This window comes from Mustela nivalis, assembly GCF_964662115.1.
Source record: "Mustela nivalis genome assembly, chromosome: 6".
In the NCBI taxonomy this organism is placed as follows: Eukaryota; Metazoa; Chordata; class Mammalia; order Carnivora; family Mustelidae; genus Mustela; species Mustela nivalis.
In genome coordinates, this window is record NC_139025.1 from 41,477,671 (window position 1) to 41,497,862 (window position 20,192).

At 37.1% G+C, this 20,192-nt stretch overlaps 1 protein-coding gene across 30 annotated transcripts in view; it reads right to left on the reverse strand.

The window, feature by feature from the left end:
• The window catches only part of KIAA0586, a 137,051-nt gene that overhangs the window by 64,452 nt on the left and 52,407 nt on the right, over positions 1–20,192 (reverse strand). For all 30 annotated transcript variants that reach the window (XM_082735041.1, XM_082735037.1, XM_082735040.1 and 27 more), the window contains 5 exons: positions 11,145–11,344; positions 8,257–8,416; positions 6,827–7,046; positions 6,065–6,306; positions 5,047–5,123 (listed from right to left, as the gene is read on the reverse strand). In XM_082735041.1, the coding sequence (XP_082591167.1) occupies positions 5,047–5,123; positions 6,065–6,306; positions 6,827–7,046; positions 8,257–8,416; positions 11,145–11,344 (899 nt within the window). The remainder of the gene's footprint in view (positions 1–5,046; positions 5,124–6,064; positions 6,307–6,826; positions 7,047–8,256; positions 8,417–11,144; positions 11,345–20,192) is intronic.

Consider the following 20,192-nt stretch of genomic DNA (forward strand, 5'->3'; position numbering starts at 1 on the left):
TAGGATTATACTTCTGCACTTGACTTCATTATGAATTTGTAGCATATCTGGGGCACCTGCCTTCAGCTCAGTTTGAGATCCCAGCATCCTGGGATCAGCTGGAGTCTGTTTCTCCCTCTCCCTCTGTTGCTCTCCCCACCCCACACTCTCACTCTTGCTCTCTCTCTCTCTCAAATGAATAAATAAAATCTTTTTAAAAATGAATTTGTAGGGGTACCTGGGTGGCTCAGTGGGTTAAGCCTCTGCCTTCGGCTCAGGTCATGATCTCAGGGTCCTGGGATCGAGTCCCGCATCGGGCTCTCTGCTCAGCGGAGAGCCTGCTTCCTCCTCTCTCTCTCTCTCTCTCTCTCTCTGCCTGCCTCTCTGCCTATTTGTGATCTCTCTGTGTCAAATAAATAAATAAAATCTTTTTTAAAAAATGAATTTGTAACTTATTTGATTTAGGCTTACCAAAAACATTAAAAGTTCAGTTTCAAATGAAGAAAAAAAAAGATGTTACCATTTAGTCCCATTTGGGTTTAGCTATTATTTTAAACAAACTTACAAACAAACTTACTATAAACTTAAACATTCTCTGGTCCATGATAAAGTTCTAAGGATGGGTAAAAATACCATAATGACATATTAAGTAAACCAAATGTTTAATGCTTCTCTGAAAATAAAGACATCTCATTTTTGCCTTCCCCACATATTATTTAATAAAAGTGATTTTCGGGGCACCTGGGTGGCTCAGTGGGTTAAAGCCTCTGTCTTCGGCTCGGGTCATGATCCCAGGGTCTTGGGATCAAGCCCTACATTGGGCTCTCCGCTCCGCGGGAAGCCTGCTTTCTACTGTCTCTCTGCCTGCTTGTGATCTCTGTCTGTCAAATAAATAGATAAAATCTTTAAAAAATAAAAAATAGAAAAAAATAATAAAAGTGATTTTCACTCTCTTCATAATGGATTCAATGACTTGCAATAGAGAATTACTGTGAGACAAGTAATTGTACCATTAAAATCTTACCAAAAAAAAAATCTCCTTAATGCATTATTTTACACCCCTGTATATAGTAAAGCAAATTGTTTTTAACAAATTTTGTTACTTGGATATGTTAATTTCCAGATTCAGCATCATTATACGATTAATGATATCCTTATTATAGATCCTATTAAGTATCCTTAATAACATAAAGATGCTACCTAGCCTCCAAAGCTGCTTATGGACTTGAGAAATCTCCACCACACACAGCCAGCCCCTTGTAACTTAAGCTTTAGGATTCAGATAGCCCCAATAAGAACTCAAAATATACAGTTAATAGCTTAAAATGAAAAGTAAAGGTATCACATATCTGTGTAGAAAGAGTTGTGTATCTGTCACTGAATAGCTATGTGACATGGACAAGCTATTGAACCTCACTCAACTTCATCTGTAAAATGAGATGGCACATATAACAAAGGACATACATGAGAACACTGGGAACTTTTTCAAAATATACAGGTCTAGGCTTCTAACTGGCCACACATGCACACCATATAACTCTCATGACCTACCAAATCCACCTATCAGAAGCTGGAACCAGCATGCATATTTCTTAAAACCTCCCCCAGTGAATTTAATATATAGTCCTAGCTTATATCAGTTCAAGTGGCTGTTTCACAGGAACTTCTGGCATTATGATTACAAAGGGACAGAAGGATATGACTTTTCAAAAGTACACCAATCTCTCTGTTTTCATCAAGTATAATGGAGAGATATTAAGGCCACCAGACTTTACTTTCAGATTTACCAAACTCTTTGAAACTACTAAAACATGGACAAAGTATGTGAAAATTTACATTTCAAGACATGGGACATCAGGTAACAAAAGACAGTGGCCCCTGAGAGATAGCAACGAATCAGGAGGAGCACCTGGTTAAAGCCTCTGCCTTCGGCTCAGGTCATGATCTCGGGGACCTGGGATCGAGCCCCGCATCGGGCTCTCTGCTTAGCAGGGAGCCTGCTTCCTCCTCTCTCTCTCTCTGCCTGCCTCTCTGCCTACTTGTGATCTCTGTCAAATAAATAAATAAAATTAAAAAAAAAAAAAAAGAAACGAATCAGGAGAGCCCTGTGACTGCTCCAGATCACTGCCTGTGGGAGTTTCCAGGCTCCCAGAAAAGTGAAAGCTGCACAGGGAGAGAACTCTGGAGATCTGCAGAGGGTCCACTTTGAGCACTGAATACTGATCAGCACATGCATGTGAGTTAACCATGTGAGGCCAAACTAAAGACGAGCTCCAACAAGTGCCCAGGGCGTGTACACAGGCTAGAGTAATAGTTGTTCCTACCAAGCAGGCTGGAAAACCACATTTAATGAGGCATTGGCTGGAGTGCCTACAAGGGTCTTGCCTCCACGGCAGGGAACGAATAGCCTTAGAGTGAGTACTGCTCTGGTCTTGCCTCATTAATCTTTAAAGCAAGACTCAAAAGGGTAAAACTGTCTTTACGCAATTTAACCATATGCCTGAGGAAAGCCCAAAACTCTTTGCAGATTCTTGTAATTCCTGTAAAATATAATTCCTATAAAACATAGATGCAAAAGCCAACACAAAATTTTAGCAGATCAAATTAAACAGCTTTTCTTTAAAAGTTTACCATATACCTACCACATATCTATCCAATCCACTCCTAGGGATTTGCCCAAGAGAAATGAAAGCATACGTCCATATAAAACTTGTACATAAATGTTCATAGTTGCTTTATTTGTGATAGCCAAAACTGGAATCAACCTAAATGTCCACTGACAGGTGAACAGACAAATTGTGGTACATCCATACAACACATACAACACAGCAATAAAAAGGAACTAACTATGTTACACACTACAACATAGATGAATCTCAAAATAACTGTGCTGAGTTCAAGCAACCAGAAAAAAAGAATATATACCACATGATTTCATTTCTGTTATTTTGGAAAATGCAAATGAATTATAGCTACAGAAAGCAGACCAGTAGCACGGTAGATATGTGGGGGGATAAGGGGACTGATAAGAGATGAGAAGGACAAATTACAAAAGGGCATGAGGAAACTTTGGGAAGTGATGGATGGTGATATGTTCATTATCTTGACGGCTTTACAGATATATACATATGTCAAAAATTATCAAACTTTTTAAAAAAGAGCAAAAATAACAGCAATGCTTAGCAAAAGCTATAGATAAAGGTAGATGAGAGTTGAGTACAACTGCCTTCCCTTCCTTGGGTGGTTAAAAATATAAAAAAGGGGTGCCTGGGTGGCTCAGCTGTTTAAGCATCTGCCTTCAACTTAGGTCATGATCCCAGGGTCCTGGGTTCGAGCCCCACATCGGGCTCTCTGCTCAGCAGGGAGCCTGCTTCCCCTCCTCTCTTTCTGCCTGCCTCTCTGCCTGCTTGTGATCTCTGCCTGTCAAATAAATAAATAAATTCTTTAAAATATATATATAGATAGATATAGATTGCTATTCCTTAATAATATTTCAAAAGAAAATTCCTATTATTATTTCTGTATTATAGTTCTATGTGGATACGTGATAATTGATATTACATATATTATAATACTAAGTGATATTACACATATTGCAATAATTGTAATTATATATATAATTTAAATACACACATATATGTAAGTAAATATATACATATTTAAAATATATGTACCTATTTAAAATATATACATATTTATTTTTTATTTTTTTTAATTAAAAAAAATTTTTTTTATAAACATTTAATATATTCTTGGCCCCAGGGGTACAGGTCTGTGAATCACCAGGTTTACACACTTCACAGCACTCACCATAGCACATACCCTCCCCAGTGTCCATAACCCCACCACCCTCTCCCTATCTCCCCTTGCCCCAGCCACTCTCAGTTTGTTTTGTGACATTAAGGGTCTCTTATGGTTTGTCTCCCTCTCGATCCCATCTTGTTTCATTTATTCTTTTCCTACCCCCCAAACCCCCCACGTTACATCTCCACTTCCTCATATTAGGGAGATCATATGATAGTTGTCTTTCTCCAACTGACTTATTTCTCTAAGCATAATACCCTCTAGTTCCATCCACGTCATCACAAATGGCAAGATTTCATTTCTTTTGATGGCTGCATAATATTCCATTGTAAAATATATACTTATATATTTATATATATAATATATATATATATATATTTTAAATAGGCTCCATACCCAGCATTGAGCCCAATGCAGGGCTTGAACTAATGATCCTGAGATCAAGACCTAAGCTGAAATCAAGAGTTAGCTGCTTAACCAACTGAGCCACCCAAGCACCCCTGAAATAATATAAATACTTTCTTAAAGATTTATTTATATATTTGATAGAGAGAGAAAGTCTGTGAGAGTGGAAGGGGGAGGGACGGAGGAAGAGAGAGGGAGTAAGGGAAAGAGAGAGAGAGAGAGAATATCCTCAAGCAGGCTCCCCACTGAGCATACAGCCCAATGCAGGCCTCCATCCCAGGACCCAGAGATCATGACCTGAGCCAAAATCAAGAGTCAGGCACTTAACCAACTGAGCCACCCAGGAGCCCCCATAATCATGTTTTTAAATGGCAACTTCCACAGAGCTAGGTAATAACTAGGAAGTACTGGTACTACTATGTCCTATTTCAGTTTCTTTTTCTTATGCCAAAGAATTCAATTATTTTTAGCACAAAGAATTATAATCCTGATTAGGGAAAAATAACAAATATATCCTAAGAGAGCAGGTTAAACAGATAAAGCCCTGTTTGAAATATTATAAAGGCACTATACCTATATGACAATTTGACTGGGCTTGATTTTCATTACTTAATTGTATTAACTGTATATTTTTCAACTACTGGATACACAGAGGTTAATAACTTTCATTCTCATAATTATGATAATGAAACATACAAAAATGATAATGAAATGTGCAAAGCTTAAATTCCTTCATGGATATTTTATTAAATTTTATACCTGTAACTCAAATATCTGAGAGAAAACCCTGATCGATGGCAACAAATTCATCAAAATATTCTTTGTGTCAGAATCAATATGGAGCCAATAATTTCTTACCATCTCAAGGGCGTCTTGCAGAGTACTGGATAAGCTATCATTTAGGTTCATCAGATACAGTCCTTCGTCTCCTAAAACTACAGGTTACATTGTAAAAATTTAGAAAACAGAACATAAACTTAGTAAATAACCTGACCACAAAGCCATAGAATTTTACATTTAAACTTACACAAAATATCGTTCGTAAATAATACTGTTCATAAATAATAATAATTCACAAGCTACTCAATCTCACACTTTTTTTAAAGTACATTTTATAACAAATATGAGATTTTCGTTTTACCTACCAGCTTGTCAGAAATTAAAAAGAGCTATAGATATCAGTGGTAACCATGAAACTGAGAAAGAGGCATTCCTAAATAACATGATGTAAGATTTCTAAAGAGTATGTTGGTAATGTACCACTATTTTAAAGGTGCATATTCTGATTCAGCAATTCCACTTCTAGGAGTGTGTTCAAAGAAATTAATCAGATAGGTGCACAAAATATGTGTGTAAAAAATGGTCACTGGAGAGTTAGTATGGAAATACTAAAAGCAAACTACATGCCAACCACTATGGCATTGTTTTAAGAGACCACACACAACTAAAAAAAATGAGGTATGGCTAGATATACTGATATAGAAAGATGTCCACAATATCTTATTAGGTAAAAAAAAAATTCAGGTTTCATATATATATCAGGTTTCATGATCTTATTTTTAAAGGTAAAAATACACCCCCACAAATACATATACATATGTATTTAGGTATCTACATATGCATAGAAAAAAACAGACTGGAAGGACATACCCCAAACTATTAAGAGTGGTATTATTTTTGGAAGGTGAGATTTGTGAGCAAGATTTTCCTTTCTTCTGAAGTTAAGGCATAGAAAAGTTAAAGTGCAGAGTCCATATTCTTTCTATTATACCATGTTTAATCTTGAAACTTAAGTAAAAGCACTTGGCATAGAAAAGTATTACTGAGGAATTATCATAATCTAACCAGTGAAATTAATTGATACAAGTTAACTTACTCTTGGGAGTCACTCTTTGACCAAAGTTAAATAGAATCTCTCCTTCAGAGATGGGTCTATCCAGAGTCTCCGTTTCAGTGACAGTAACGCTGAAGGTGCTCTCTGTTGTTGATGAATCAGAACCTGGCATCTGTGTGAGGGAAGAGGCGTTGGTGCCAGGAAGAAGTGGGGGCTCTGGAGGTGCAGGCTGAGCAGGGAAATCCACACTCTCAGGTTCTTCCTCCTTGGCCACAGACATTACACTAAGAAGAAAAAGACATATTTTGCATTTAGGTCACTGAAGGCCTATATTAATTTTTATATTAAAAAACCAGATTCAAATGCTTCCCTTAACAAAGTACTTCTATAATCTGCACTACTATAATTACCAAGATTTATTTTTCTAAAATTGTTTTCATGCTTTAATCATAGACCATCTTGAAAGTTCTACCATCTCTCAGATAAATCTGTATGGTAATATAAAAGTTAACTTATCAGCGTAAATGAAGATTTGCTCTGGAGAGAAATCATTTTCTGTTTTATGAACAATATTATGACAATATCTATTTTAATCTGTTTCACAAGAAAATGTTTTAAAAAAGAACTAAAGGCATAAGTAAATCTGGTGAAAATTTTAAAAATTTGAAATTTATGAAGCTTCTTCCTACAAAAGTATAAAGTAGCTTGTGGTTTATAAAGCTTCATCATTTCTGATGTTTTTAATGGATTATATATGTCAACAAAAGAAATGCAGTTACTGAAAAGGAGTATGCACTCATTTACATAGCTCTCGGATGAAGTTCTTCTTGAAGAGAGCTAGGATTCTCTTCTTCCAGTGGCAGGTCTCCGTCACTCCATGGCTTAGGAAGCTCTGGACCTGATGGCTTCACTTTATCAACGGAAATCTCTGACAAAGTTGGGGAAAAAGCCACTGCAGGAGGAGGGGTAGTAGCAGGGGTAACCGCTGGAGTATTAACAAGTGTGATGGCAGGCGTTTCATTTCCTAAAGATTTTTTGTTTAAAAAGAAATTGAAAGATAAAAGTCAATAAACAACTCCATAGGAAGGCAAGCTATGTTGCTTCAAGAATTTCTTAACATCTGGGTGTACAAATAATGGCAATGATGATGATGATGATGGCCATTAATGGGAAAATTCCCAAATTAATTTAGTAACGTATAAGAATATAATCTTGAAAAGACCCATCACTTTTATACTGCCATGAACTGAAAAGTAGTATTTTTTTTTAAAAAAAGATTTTATTTATTGGGGTACCTGGGTGGCTCAGTCATTAAGCATCTGCCTTTGGCTCAGGTCATGATTCCAGGATCTTGGGATTGAGCCCTACATCGGCCTCCCTAGTCAGCCGGAAGCCTGCTTCACCCTCTCCCACTCCTCCTGCTTGTGTTCCCTCTCTCACTGTCTCCATGTCAAATAAATAAAATCTTAAAAAAAAAAAAAAGACATGTACCTTTAAAAATATATACATTTTGGGGCACCTGGGTGACTCAGTGGGTCAAAGCCTCTGCCTTCGGCTCAGGTCATGATCCCAGGGTCCTGGGATCAAGCACCATATTGGGCTCTATGCTCAGCAGAAAACCTGCTTCCTTCTCTCTCTCCCTCTCTCTTTCGGCCTGCCTCTCTGCCTACTTGTGATCTCTGTCAAATAAATAAATAAAAATCTTTTAAAAATATTTATTTATTTATTTATTTATTTGAGAGAGAGAGAGAGCACAAGGAGGGTAAGGGGCAGAGCGAGAAGCAGACTCCCTGATAAGCAGAGAGCCCAATGTAGGACTCTGGGATCACGATCTTAGCTGAAGGCAGATGCTTAACCCACAGAGCCACCCAGGTGCCCCTGAACTTAAAAGTGGTCTAAGTGTGTATAAGATCTTATACTTTTTAAGTTTTTCTTTTTTTAAGATGCTTTGTTTTTTTAACTAATCTCTAAGTTCAATGTGGGGCTTAAACTTACAACCTTGAAATCAAGAGTCACATGCTCTACTAACTGAGGCAGCCAAGCACCCCTAGATCACATACTTTAAAAAGTAGCAAACAATTTCTTAGTTTCCTTGCAAGAAAGGATGATTTACTAAAACCTAGTAAGCAAAATGTATGTGCATATTAATCTACAAAACATCTTATAAAATAAACTATGTAATCTTATGTAATAGTTATCAGATGAAAACTGATATACAGAAATAAAGTTTCTACCTTTTCCAGCAAATATTTCTTCTGCAGGAATAGCTAAATCATGATCTGAATCATAGGGAGAAGAATCTGGAGTTTTTACTAATACACGTTCCTTAGGAGGTGACGAAGGTGAGCGAGGAGGAGTTGGCTGTGGGGTAGCCACTGGGGTACATACTCTTGCCTAAAATAAATAAAACAAGGTATTGATAATCACTCAAGATCGTATAATCACCCAATACCGATAATGTCCAATAATGAAATGAGTTCATTCAAGATTACAAAGAATTTAAATGAATGGGAGGAAATGGAGCCCTACCTTGAACTTCTAGCTGTGAGTTTCAAGACTAGCCTGCAGAGAGCCTCAGGCTACTGCACTAGCTCTGCCTCTGAAGTAGGCCCCAAAGAAAGCTAAGGCTCCCTCTTCTAACATAGAGAGGAAGACACAGTGAATATACAGCTGAAGATGAAATGCAAACACAAGCTGGGGAGGCCATATAACAGAAAGGAAGTGTTTTAACTGACAATATATCAAAGAGCAGCCTTTTAGCACAAAAGAACAGAGCTTGTGAAAAGTAATGGAAGGATAAGAAAAAGCAGGGGTGGAAGGGATGAAATGAAGACAATGTGGAGATGGAAAGTACTGAGGAAGGAAAAAGTAAACAATAGTGTGAATTAAGTCTCCTTTCCTAGCCATATCTTACCTCCCTAATTCCCTTCCCCAGAGTCATCAAACATAATTTTGATTGAAGACATTTCATGTGTGTATAGATTATCTGCGGAATAACTTCTTAAAAGTGGGACTGCTTGGTTAAAGGGTTAATTGCTTTTTTAATTTGAATATATATCGCCAAATTTCCCTCTGCAGGGTTATATTATTGTACACTAACCAAAAGAAGATATGAGAATTCCCATTTCCCCAAGGTTTTCTACACAATGTCATTATATAAGTAAAAGTGAGGTTTCAGTGATTTTTTTTCTTATTATCAGTGATACTGACCATCTTTTTATATGTATATGGGCCATTTGTATTTCTTTTTTGTGTGTTAACTGTCTAGACATATCTTTTAGCTATTTTTCAAATATACTATCTTTTTTCTCCTCATTCTGAAACATCTGCATAGAGGAGGGTAATTAGCCTTTATTCTGATTATGAGTTGAAAATTGATATGCAATTTTAAAACCATGAAGCATATTAGAAATTCTATGGTACTGCTTAATAATTAGTATATTCTCAGACTTTATTTCTTTCCTTTTAACTACATAAAACTATAGCATAAGAGCACTGTTGTCAAATATAATTCTACTAACCATAATTATCAGAGAATCTAAGGTATTCTAATTAGTATTGGTAATGGACAATGATGATAAACAATTAGTTATTGAATGCCAAGTTCCAGGCAGTAGATGAAGCTCTTTACATTCATCATCTCACTATATCTTCCACAAAATCTTAGCTAAGATGTTAACAGTACCATAAAGATGTCAATTCTCTCCAAATTAAACTAATCAAAATAGGATCAATTTCCACAAAAATTCCAACAAAATCTTTCATGGCACTTGAAAACTGTATTTTAATGTATACTTGGAAGATCAAAGTATCAAGAAAAGTCATGACAATTCTGGACATAATGAACAATATGGCAGTGAGAGAAGGGAGCTTGCCCTCCTAGATACTCAGCAAGTAGATTCTGGTGAAGTCCTGATTATTTAAACTTTATGGGTCTTCTCTATTATATATATGAAACTAAAGCAACAGAGCTGATGGTTCGAATTCAGATCTCCCCAAGTCCATACTCTTAACATTGTATAGACTGCCTCTTTCACAGATTTTTCTACATTTTCTCATGCAATTGCCCTCATAAGAGTATATGCAGTATATGGGCAGAAAACACACCACCATTAATTGGCACAAAGAAATCCATAACTCGGATAACAACTGCATTGCATGCATGACCAATGGGCTGAAAAAACACACACCAAAACTATGTACATAATTTCTGGCACACTAACCACAACACGCCAATTACATTATAGCAATCTCTATAAAATTCAAACATGTAACTTTATGTTTATACCTTAAGTGAGGTAGTTTAAATGTTTCATCTATATAAAATGATACCTTCATGATCTATAGAATTAGAAGTGACTATAAAGTTTTAAACAGCTGGTAGTAGTAGTATAAAGTCTATTTTAGTTTTGTATAATTCCATGTTCCTATAATAGATTAAAAACTATTTAGCATAGCAAGGCTGATGAAGGAAACAACAGAAGTGCCTAAAATATATTTTATCTTTTAATATAATATATTAATTTTAATATAATCATCTCATCTTTTAAAGAGTAAAAATAGTAGTTTATATAATAACCCAAAGTAATGTGTGAACATTGACTATATCTTGAGTTTAATAAAATCTACAAAGGATATTTTTGAACAACAGGGAAATTCAAATATGGGCTCTATATTATGTAGTATTAACATCAATGTTAAATTTCTTCAGGAGTATAATGATGGCATTTTGATTATATAATAAAGAATCTTATTCTTAGGAGATAACTGCTAATGCTTTCAGAAGTGAAATGTCATAATATCTGTAACTTTCAAATAATTTTTAAAGAATATATAACATATAAGGACATAAAATTTGTCAAAAAGTTATCAATTGGTAAATATTAAAGGTATACAGACATTCATTGTATTATACTTTCAACTTTTCTATAAATTTAAAAGCTTTTAAAGTAAAATGCTAGGGAAAATATTACTATAATATCATAGCAAAAAAATCAATCTCAACCACAAGCTATGATCTTATTATGATACCTAATTTAAAATTTGTCTATCTTACTGTTTTTTAATAAATGTATCAAAAACACCCCAGGACTCCAAGTCATTAAAAGAGAGTCACTCCTACCGGCAAGTATGGGCTGTTTGCTGAAACATCCCCAGAAACACTTGTAGCAACACGACCTTGCTTCTTTGCTTCTCTGTCACCCAGCATGACAGCAATGGTCTCAGCAAGAGCCTCATTCACAAAATGGCTAATCATATCTGAATTCACAGGAACCCCAGCATCAACAAAAAGCTGGAAGGCACCATTGCTTGTTCCTTCCACTAAAAAAAAAAAAAAAAAAAGAATTTCAGAGTAAGTGTGCAAGAAACATGCAATCCAAATCTGAGTTGTTAAAATTTTAGAGATGAAAACATAATGTGTATAAGGAAGAGGAAGAATAAAAATGAAAATAAAAAATATTACATAAGAGAATACGATGATAACTCACATATTGAACACCTTCTTTAACAAATCATAAAAAGGAGGAAAACACCCAGATGAAAACTTTACTTACATGGTCTCTTCCTACCACTTCAGAATTTAGTGATAAAAAAGACTTGCATACACCTGAAACGTTCTCATCTGAAAACAACTCATATTTCTAAGAACAGGGCAACAGGAAACTCTATGATAGATCTTGGTCAAAACACCAAGGCACAGGGGTACCTGGGTGGCTCAGTTGATTGAGTGTCTAGCTTTGGTTTAGGTCATGGTCCGAGGGTCCTGGATCCAGCCCAGAGCTGGGTTACCTGCCCAGTGGGGAGCCTGCTTCTCCCTCCCATTACCCCTCCCCTCCACTTGTGTTCTCTCTCTCATAAGCTCTCTCTCTCTCAATTAAATAAAATCTTTAAAATAAATAAATATATAAATGAGTAATAAAAACCAAAACACAAAGATCCAATGACTACAGAGGATTTTAAAGAAAGAGTAGCTGCTTAATAAATACAAAGACAAATCTGAGTTGTTAAAATTTTAACAACTTCCTTCTAGTTTCAGATACATCAGTTAATAACATTATAGGCTACTCCTACTCACTTTTATAGTACTTTGCATGCTTGATATCAGAAGCTGTATAGATATATTAATATTCCAAATAGGTTATAATTTTTCCCTTATATGAATGTACATAAAATTGAGAAAAACTTCCTAAACAGACTTTACTAGACTTAAAGTGGGCTCTATGTCTAAAGCTCTGTGGAAAACATGTAAACAATGATAATACAATTTGGTGGAGATGTAACCTCGCCAAAGAAGTAAAAGTAAAGGAGCAATATCCACAATTCCTTAAAAAGTGGTTACAGGTGTCTTAGGATCACCTGTTGAGGGATAAGTAATAGTAGTTTACTCTTAAGTTACCATAGCAATGACTACCAAATGTCAAATTTGTATTTGACAGTGTATGTAGATACTTCTCCTTTTAAGTTCTCATAATTTATTGTTTTGGCATGATCAGAAATTAGAACGTTTCTATTATAAAGGCCAAAAGCCCTACCAAGACATAGGCAAAACAAAACAAACACATATACTTATAAATAGAAAAGAATAGAATTTAAATGCCCAATTTGGAAATTATAAGATTTCCATTAAAAAAAACCCATAAATTTCCTCATAACTTTGTTGATCATTTTTTTCCCTTCTTTCCAAAAGGTGCTAAAAGAAAATCTGGAGGGGTAGGTAGCAGTGGAGGAGGCATTCAAGTTATACTAAACAAAAAGAATTAACTAAATGCAACAATAAATCATATGGAGTGAGGGAACAGGCTATGGCCGGGTAGAGATGAGGAAAAAAGAAAAAAAAATAAACAATAACTCCAAAGCTTTGGAGATTGGGCACTTGGAAAATTCGGATCTTAACGTAAACAGGAACAAAAAAAAGGGCAAGTTGGGCTAGAAAACTCTGGACATGTCAAGTTTTGGGATGCTGGTGCAGAGACACAACTGCAACCTGGAGAAGTAGCAGGCTGAGACTACTTCAGCTAGCCAGAGATCAGCTAGATAGCTTATATAAAGATTGCAAACACCTGAAAATCCATCAGCAGATCGAAGAGAAGAAGAACAGCAATTCTGGAAACAGAAAAACAACCACTTTCTGAAAGGTAGGACCGGCGGAGAAGTGAATCCAAAGCGACGGGAAGATAGACCCCGGGGGGAGGGGCCGGCTCCCGGCAAGCGGCGGAGCAACGGAGCACAAAATCAGGACTTTTAAAAGTCTGTTCCGCTGAGGGACATCGCTCCAGAGGCTAAACCGGGGCGAAGCCCACGCGGGGTCAGCGTGGCCTCAGGTCCCACAGGGTCACAGAAGGATTGGGGGTGTCTGAGTGTCGCAGAGCTTGTGGGTATTGGAATGGGAAAGCCGGCTACAGAGACAGAGCCGACAGTAAGCTCACAGCTCGGTGTTACCTTGAACCGGTCGCAGGCTCAGTGAGCTCAGAGCGGGGCCGGAGGTCAGGCAGACGGGAGTAACTGGGCGCTGTTCTCTGAGGGCGCACTGAGGAGTGGGGCCCTGGGCTCTCGGCTCCTCCGGCCGGAGACCAGGAGGCCACCATTTGTATTCCCGTCCTCCGGAACTCTACAGAAAGCGCTCAGGGAAAAAAAGCTCCTGAAAGCAAACCCTAGCGGATTACTCACCCCGGCCCCTGATAAGGGCGATGCAATTCCGCTTGGGGCAAACACAGTTGAGAATCACTACAACAGGCCCCTCCCCCAGAAGATCAAGGAGAAATCCAGCCGAGACCAAGTTCACCTACCAAGGAGTGCGGTTTCAATACCAAGGAGAGCAGCAGAATTCCAGAGGAGGAGAAAGCAAAGCACGGAACTCATGGCTTTTTCCCTGTGATTTTTTTTAGTCTTGTAGTTAATTTAAATTTTTTTCTTTTTCATTTTTTGTTTTTTTTCTTGCCTTCTGGTTAAATTTTTTTTTAACTTTTACCTTTTTCCTTTTTAACGTTTTTAACTAGTTTATCTAATATATATTCTTTTCTTTTTTATATTTTTCTTATTTGTTTTCTTTTTTTTAATTCTTTTCTTTTTTTTCTTTTTTCCTTTTTTTTCATTCTTCCTTTTTGAACCTCTTTTTATCCCCTTTCTCCCCCCTCACGATTTGGGATCTCTTCTAATTTGGTTAAAGCATATTTTCCTGGGGTTGTTGCCACCCTTTTAGTATTTTACTTGCTCCTTCATATACTCTTATCTGGACAAAATGACAAGACGGAAAAATTCAACACAAAAAAAAAGAACAAGAGGCAGTACCGAAGGCTAGGGACCGAATCAATACAGACATTGGTAATATGTCAGATCCAGAGTTCAGAATGACAATTCTCAAGGTTCTAGCCGGGCTCGAATAAGGCATGGAAGATATTAGAGAAACCCTCTCGAGAGATATAAAAGCCCTTTCTGGAGAAATAAAAGAACTAAAATCTAACCAAGTTGAAATCAAAAAAGCTATTAATAAGGTGCAATCAAAAATGGAGGCTCTCACTGCTAGGATAAATGAGGCAGAAGAAAGAATTAGTGATATAGAAGACCAAATGATAGAGAATAAAGAAGCTGAGCATAAGAGGGACAAACAGCTACTGGACCACGAGGGGAGAATTCGAGAGATAAGTGACACCATAAGACGAAACAACATTAGAATAATTGGGATTCCAGAAGAAGAAGAAAGAGAGAGGGGAGCAGAAGGTATACTGGAGAGAATTATTGGGGAGAATTTCCCCACTATGGCAAAGGGAACAAGCATCAAAATTCAGGAGGTTCAGAGAACGCCCCTCAAAAATCAATAAGAATAGGCCCACACCCCGTCACCTAATAGTAAAATTTACAAGTCTCAGTGACAAAGAGAAAATCCTGAAAGCAGCCTGGGAAAAGAAGTCTGTAACATACAATGGTAAAAATATTAGATTGGCAGCTAACTTATCCACAGAGATCTGGCAAGCCAGAAAGAGCTGGCATGATATTTTCAGAGCACTAAACGAGAAAAACATGCAGCCAAGAATACTATATCCAGCTAGGCTATCATTGAAAATAGAAGGAGAGATTAAAAGCTTCCAGGACAAACAAAAACTGAAAGAATTTGCAAACACCAAACCAGCTCTACAGGAAATATTGAAAGGGGTCCTCTAAGCAAAGAGAGAGCCTACAAGTGGTAGATCAGAAAGGAACAGAGACCACATACAGTAACAGTCACCTTACAGGCAATACAATGGCACTAAATTCATATCTCTCAATAGTTACCCTGAATGTTAATGGGCTAAATACCCCTGTCAAAAGACACAGGGTATCAGAATGGATAAAAAAACAAACCCATTTATATGTTGCCTCCAAGAAACTCATTTTAAGCCCGAAGACACCTCCAGATTTAAAGTGAGGGGGTGGAAAAGAGTTTACCATGCTAATGGACATCAGAAGAAAGCAGGAGTGGCAATCCTTATATCAGATCAATTAGATTTTAAGCCAAAGACTATAATAAGAGATGAGGAAGGACACTATAATATACTCAAAGGGTCTGTCCAACAAGAAGATTTAACAATTTTAAATATCTATGCCCCCAACGTGGGAGCAGCCAACTATATAAACCAATTAATAACAAAATCAAAGAAACACATCAACAATAGTACAATAATAGTAGGGGACTTTAACACTCCCCTCACTGAAATGGACAGATCATCCAAGCAAAAGATCAGCAAGGAAATAAAGGCCTTAAACGACACACTGGACCAGATGGACATCACAGATATATTCAGAACATTTCATCCCAAAGCAACAGAATACACATTCTTCTCTAGTGCACATGGAACATTCTCCAGAATAGATCACATCCTCGGTCCTAAATCAGGACTCAAGCGGTATCAAAAGATTGGGATCATTCCCTGCACATTTTCAGAACACAATGCTCTAAAGCTAGAACTCAACCACAAAAGGAAGTTTGGAAAGAACCCAAATACATGGAGACTAAACAGCATCCTTCTAAAGAATGAATGGTTCAACCAGGAAATTAAAGAAGAATTGAAAAAAATCATGGAAACAAATGATAATGAAAATACAACAGTTCAAAATCTGTGGGGCACAACAAAGGCAGTCCTGAGAGGAAAATATATAGCGGTACAAGCCTTTCTCAAGAAACAAGAAAGGTCTCAGGTACACAACCTAACCCTACACCTAAAGGAGCTGGAGAAAGAACAAGAAAGAAACCCTAAGCCCAGCAGGAGAAGAGAAATCATAAAGATCAGAGCAGAAATCAATGAAATAGAAACCAAAAAAACAATAGAACAAATAGAACAAACTAGGAGCTGGTTCTTTGAAAGAATTAATAAAATTGATAACCCCCTGGCCCGACTTATCAAAAAGAAAGAGAAAGGACCCAAATAAATAAAATCATGAATGAAAGAGGAGAGATTACAACTAACACCAAAGAAATACAAACTATTATAAGAACATACTATGAGCAACTCTATGCCAATAAATTTGACAATCTGGAAGAAATGGATGCATTCCTAGAAACATATAAACTACCACAACTGAACCAGAAAGAAATAGAAAGCCTGAACAGACCCATAACCAGTAAGGAGATTGAAACAGTCATTAAAAGTCTCCAAACAAAGAAAAGCCCAGGGCCAGACAGCTTCGTGGGGGAATTCTACCAAACATTTAAAGAAGAACTAATTCCTATTCTCCTGAAACTGTTCCAAAAAATAGAAATGGAAGGAAAACTTCCAAACTCATTTTATGAGGCCAGCATCACCTTGATCCCAAAACCAGACAAGGATCCCATCAAAAAAGAGAGCTATAGACCAATATCCTTGATGAACACAGATGCGAAAATATTCAACAAAATACTAGCCAATAGGATTCAACAGTACATTAAAAGGATTATTCACCACGACCAAGTGGGATTTATTCCAGGGCTGCAAAGTTGGTTCAACATCCGCAAATCAGTCAATGTGATACAACACATCAATAAAAGAAAGAACAAGAACCATATGATACTCTCAATAGATGCTGAAAAAGCATTTGACAAAGTACAGCATCCCTTCCTGATCAAAACTCTTCAAAGTGTAGGAATAGAGGGCACATACCTTAATATCATCAAAGCCATCTATGAAAAACCCACCGCAAATATCATTCTCAATGGAGAAAAACTGAAAGCTTTTCCGCTAAGGTCAGGAACACGGCAGGGATGTCCATTATCACCACTGCTATTCAACATAGTACTAGAGGTCCTAGCCTCAGCAATCAGACAACAAAAGGAAATTAAAGGCATCCAAATCGGCAAAGAAGAAGTCAAATTATCACTCTTCGCAGATGATATGATACTATATGTGGAAAACCCAAAAGACTCCACTCCAAAACTGCTAGAACTTGTACAGGAATTCAGTAAAGTGTCAGGATATAAAATCAATGCACAGAAATCAGTTGCATTTCTCTACACCAACAGCAAGACAGAAGAAAGAGAAATTAAGGAGTCCATCCCATTTACAATTGCACCCAAAACCATAAGATACCTAGGAATAAACCTAACCAAAGAGACACAGAATCTATACTCAGAAAACTATAAAGTACTCATGAAAGAAATTGAGGAAGACACAAAGAAATGGAAAAATGTTCCATGCTCCTGGATTGGAAGAATAAATATTGTGAAAATGTCTATGCTACCTAAAGCAATCTACACATTTAATGCAATTCCTATCAAAGTACCATCCATCTTTTTCAAAGAAATGGAACAAATAATTCTAAAATTTATATGGAACCAGAAAAGACCTCGAATAGCCAAAGGGATATTGAAAAGGAAAGCCAACGTTGGTGGCATCACAATTCCGGACTTCAAGCTCTATTACAAAGCTGTCATCATCAAGACAGCATGGTACTGGCACAAAAACAGACACATAGATCAATGGAACAGAATAGAGAGCCCAGAAATAGACCCTACAGTCAACTAATCTTCGACAAAGCAGGAAAGAATGTCCAATGGAAAAAAGACAGCCTCTTCAATAAATGGTGCTGGGAAAATTGGACAGCCACATGCAGAAAAATGAAATTGGACCATTTCCTTACACCACACACAAAAATAGACTCAAAATGGATGAAGGACCTCAATGTGCGAAAGGAATCCATCAAAATCCTTGAGGAGAACACAGGCAGCAACCTCTTCGACCTCAGCCACAGCAACATCTTCCTAGGAACAACACCAAAGGCAAGGGAAGCAAGGGCAAAAATGAACTATTGGGATTTCATCAAGATCAAAAGCTTTTGCACAGCTAAGGAAACAGTTAACAAAATCAAAAGACAACTGACAGAATGGGAGAAGATATTTGCAAACGACTTATCAGATAAAGGACTAGTGTCCAGAATCTATAAAGAACTTAGCAAACTCAACACCCAAAGAACAAATAATCCAATCAAGAAATGGGCAGAGGACATGAACAGACATTTCTGCAAAGAAGACATCCAGATGGCCAACAGACACATGAAAAAGTGCTCCATATCACTCGGCATCAGGGAAATACAAATCAAAACCACAATGAGATATCACCTCACACCAGTCAGCATGGCTAAAATTAACAAGTCAGGAAATGACAGATGCTGGCGAGGATGCGGAGAAAGGGGAACCCTCCTACACTGTTGGGGGGAATGCAAGCTGGTGCAGCCACTCTGGAAAACAGCATGGAGGTTCCTCAAAATGTTGAAAATAGAACTGCCCTATGACCCAGCAATTGCACTATTGGGCATTTACCCTAAAGATACAAATGTAGTGATCCAAAGGGGCACGTGCACCCGAATGTTTATAGCAGCAATGTCCATAATAGCCAAACTATGGAAAGAACCTAGATGTCCATCAACAGATGAATGGATCAAGATGATGTGGTATATATACACAATGGAATACTATGCAGCCATCAAAAGAAATGAAATCTTGCCATTTGCGACAACATGGATGGAACTAGAGCGTATCATGCTTAGCGAAATAAGTCAAGCAGAGAAAGACAACTATCATATGATCTCCCTGATGTGAGGAAGTGGTGATGCAACATGGGGGCTTAAATGGGTAGAAGAATAAATGAAACAAGATGGGAGTGGGAAGGAGACAAACCATAAGTGACTCTTAAAAATATATGTTTATAAAAAATAAAAAATTTAAAAAAAAAAAGAGTCACTGATCGTTTGTCTCCCTCCCAATTTAATCTTGTTTCATTTATTCTTCTCCTACCCCCTTAACCCCCCATGTTGCATCTCTACTTCCTCATATCAGGGAAATCATATGATAGTTGTCTTTCTCTGACTGACTTATTTCGCTAGGATTAAACCCTTTTTAAGAAGGCATAATATGTTCACATTCATTTTAGGTTTAGGGAAGGTTATAGTGGTTAGTTCTCTACTGGGTTTTAGTTGTCAATAGCCAATAAATTTTAAAACTTGTAATTACAAGTTTAAAACTTGTAATTTTTTAAACTTCTGTTGAAGCATTTAACTTTCAGGTTATAAATTTTCTGTTATTTGGAGGCAGCTGGGTTGCTCAGTCATTAGAGCCTTGATCTCAGATCTTGGTCTCAAGGCTGTGAGTTTAAGCCCCATGTTGGGTGTGGAATCCACTTATAAATTTTTTCTGTGAAATGAAAAATTTGTGTTTTAAATTAAAAATTTAGAATTAAAAAAAAAAAAAAAGAATTAGAGGTGGTCAACAGTGCCCATGCTAGAGCCACGAGGGAAGATAAGGATTTGGAAAAAAAAGGTTATGCACCTGAATGTTTACAGCAGCAATGTCCACAATAGCCAAACTATGGAAAGAACCTAGACGTCCATCAACAGATGAATGGATAAAGAAGATGTGGTATATATACACAATGGAATACTATGCAGCCATCAAAAGAAATGAAATCTTGCCATTTGCGACAACGTGGATGGAACTAGAGCGTATCATGCTTAGCGAAATAAGTCAAGCGGAGAAAGACAACTATCATATGATCTCCCTGATATGAGGAAGTGGTGATGCAACATGGGGGGTTAAGGGGGTAGGAGTAGAATAAATGAAACAAGATGGGATTGGGAGGGAGACAAACCATAAGTGACTCTTAATCTCACAAAACAAACTGAGGGTTGCTGGAGGGAGGGGGTTGGGAGAAGGGGTGTGGGGTTATGG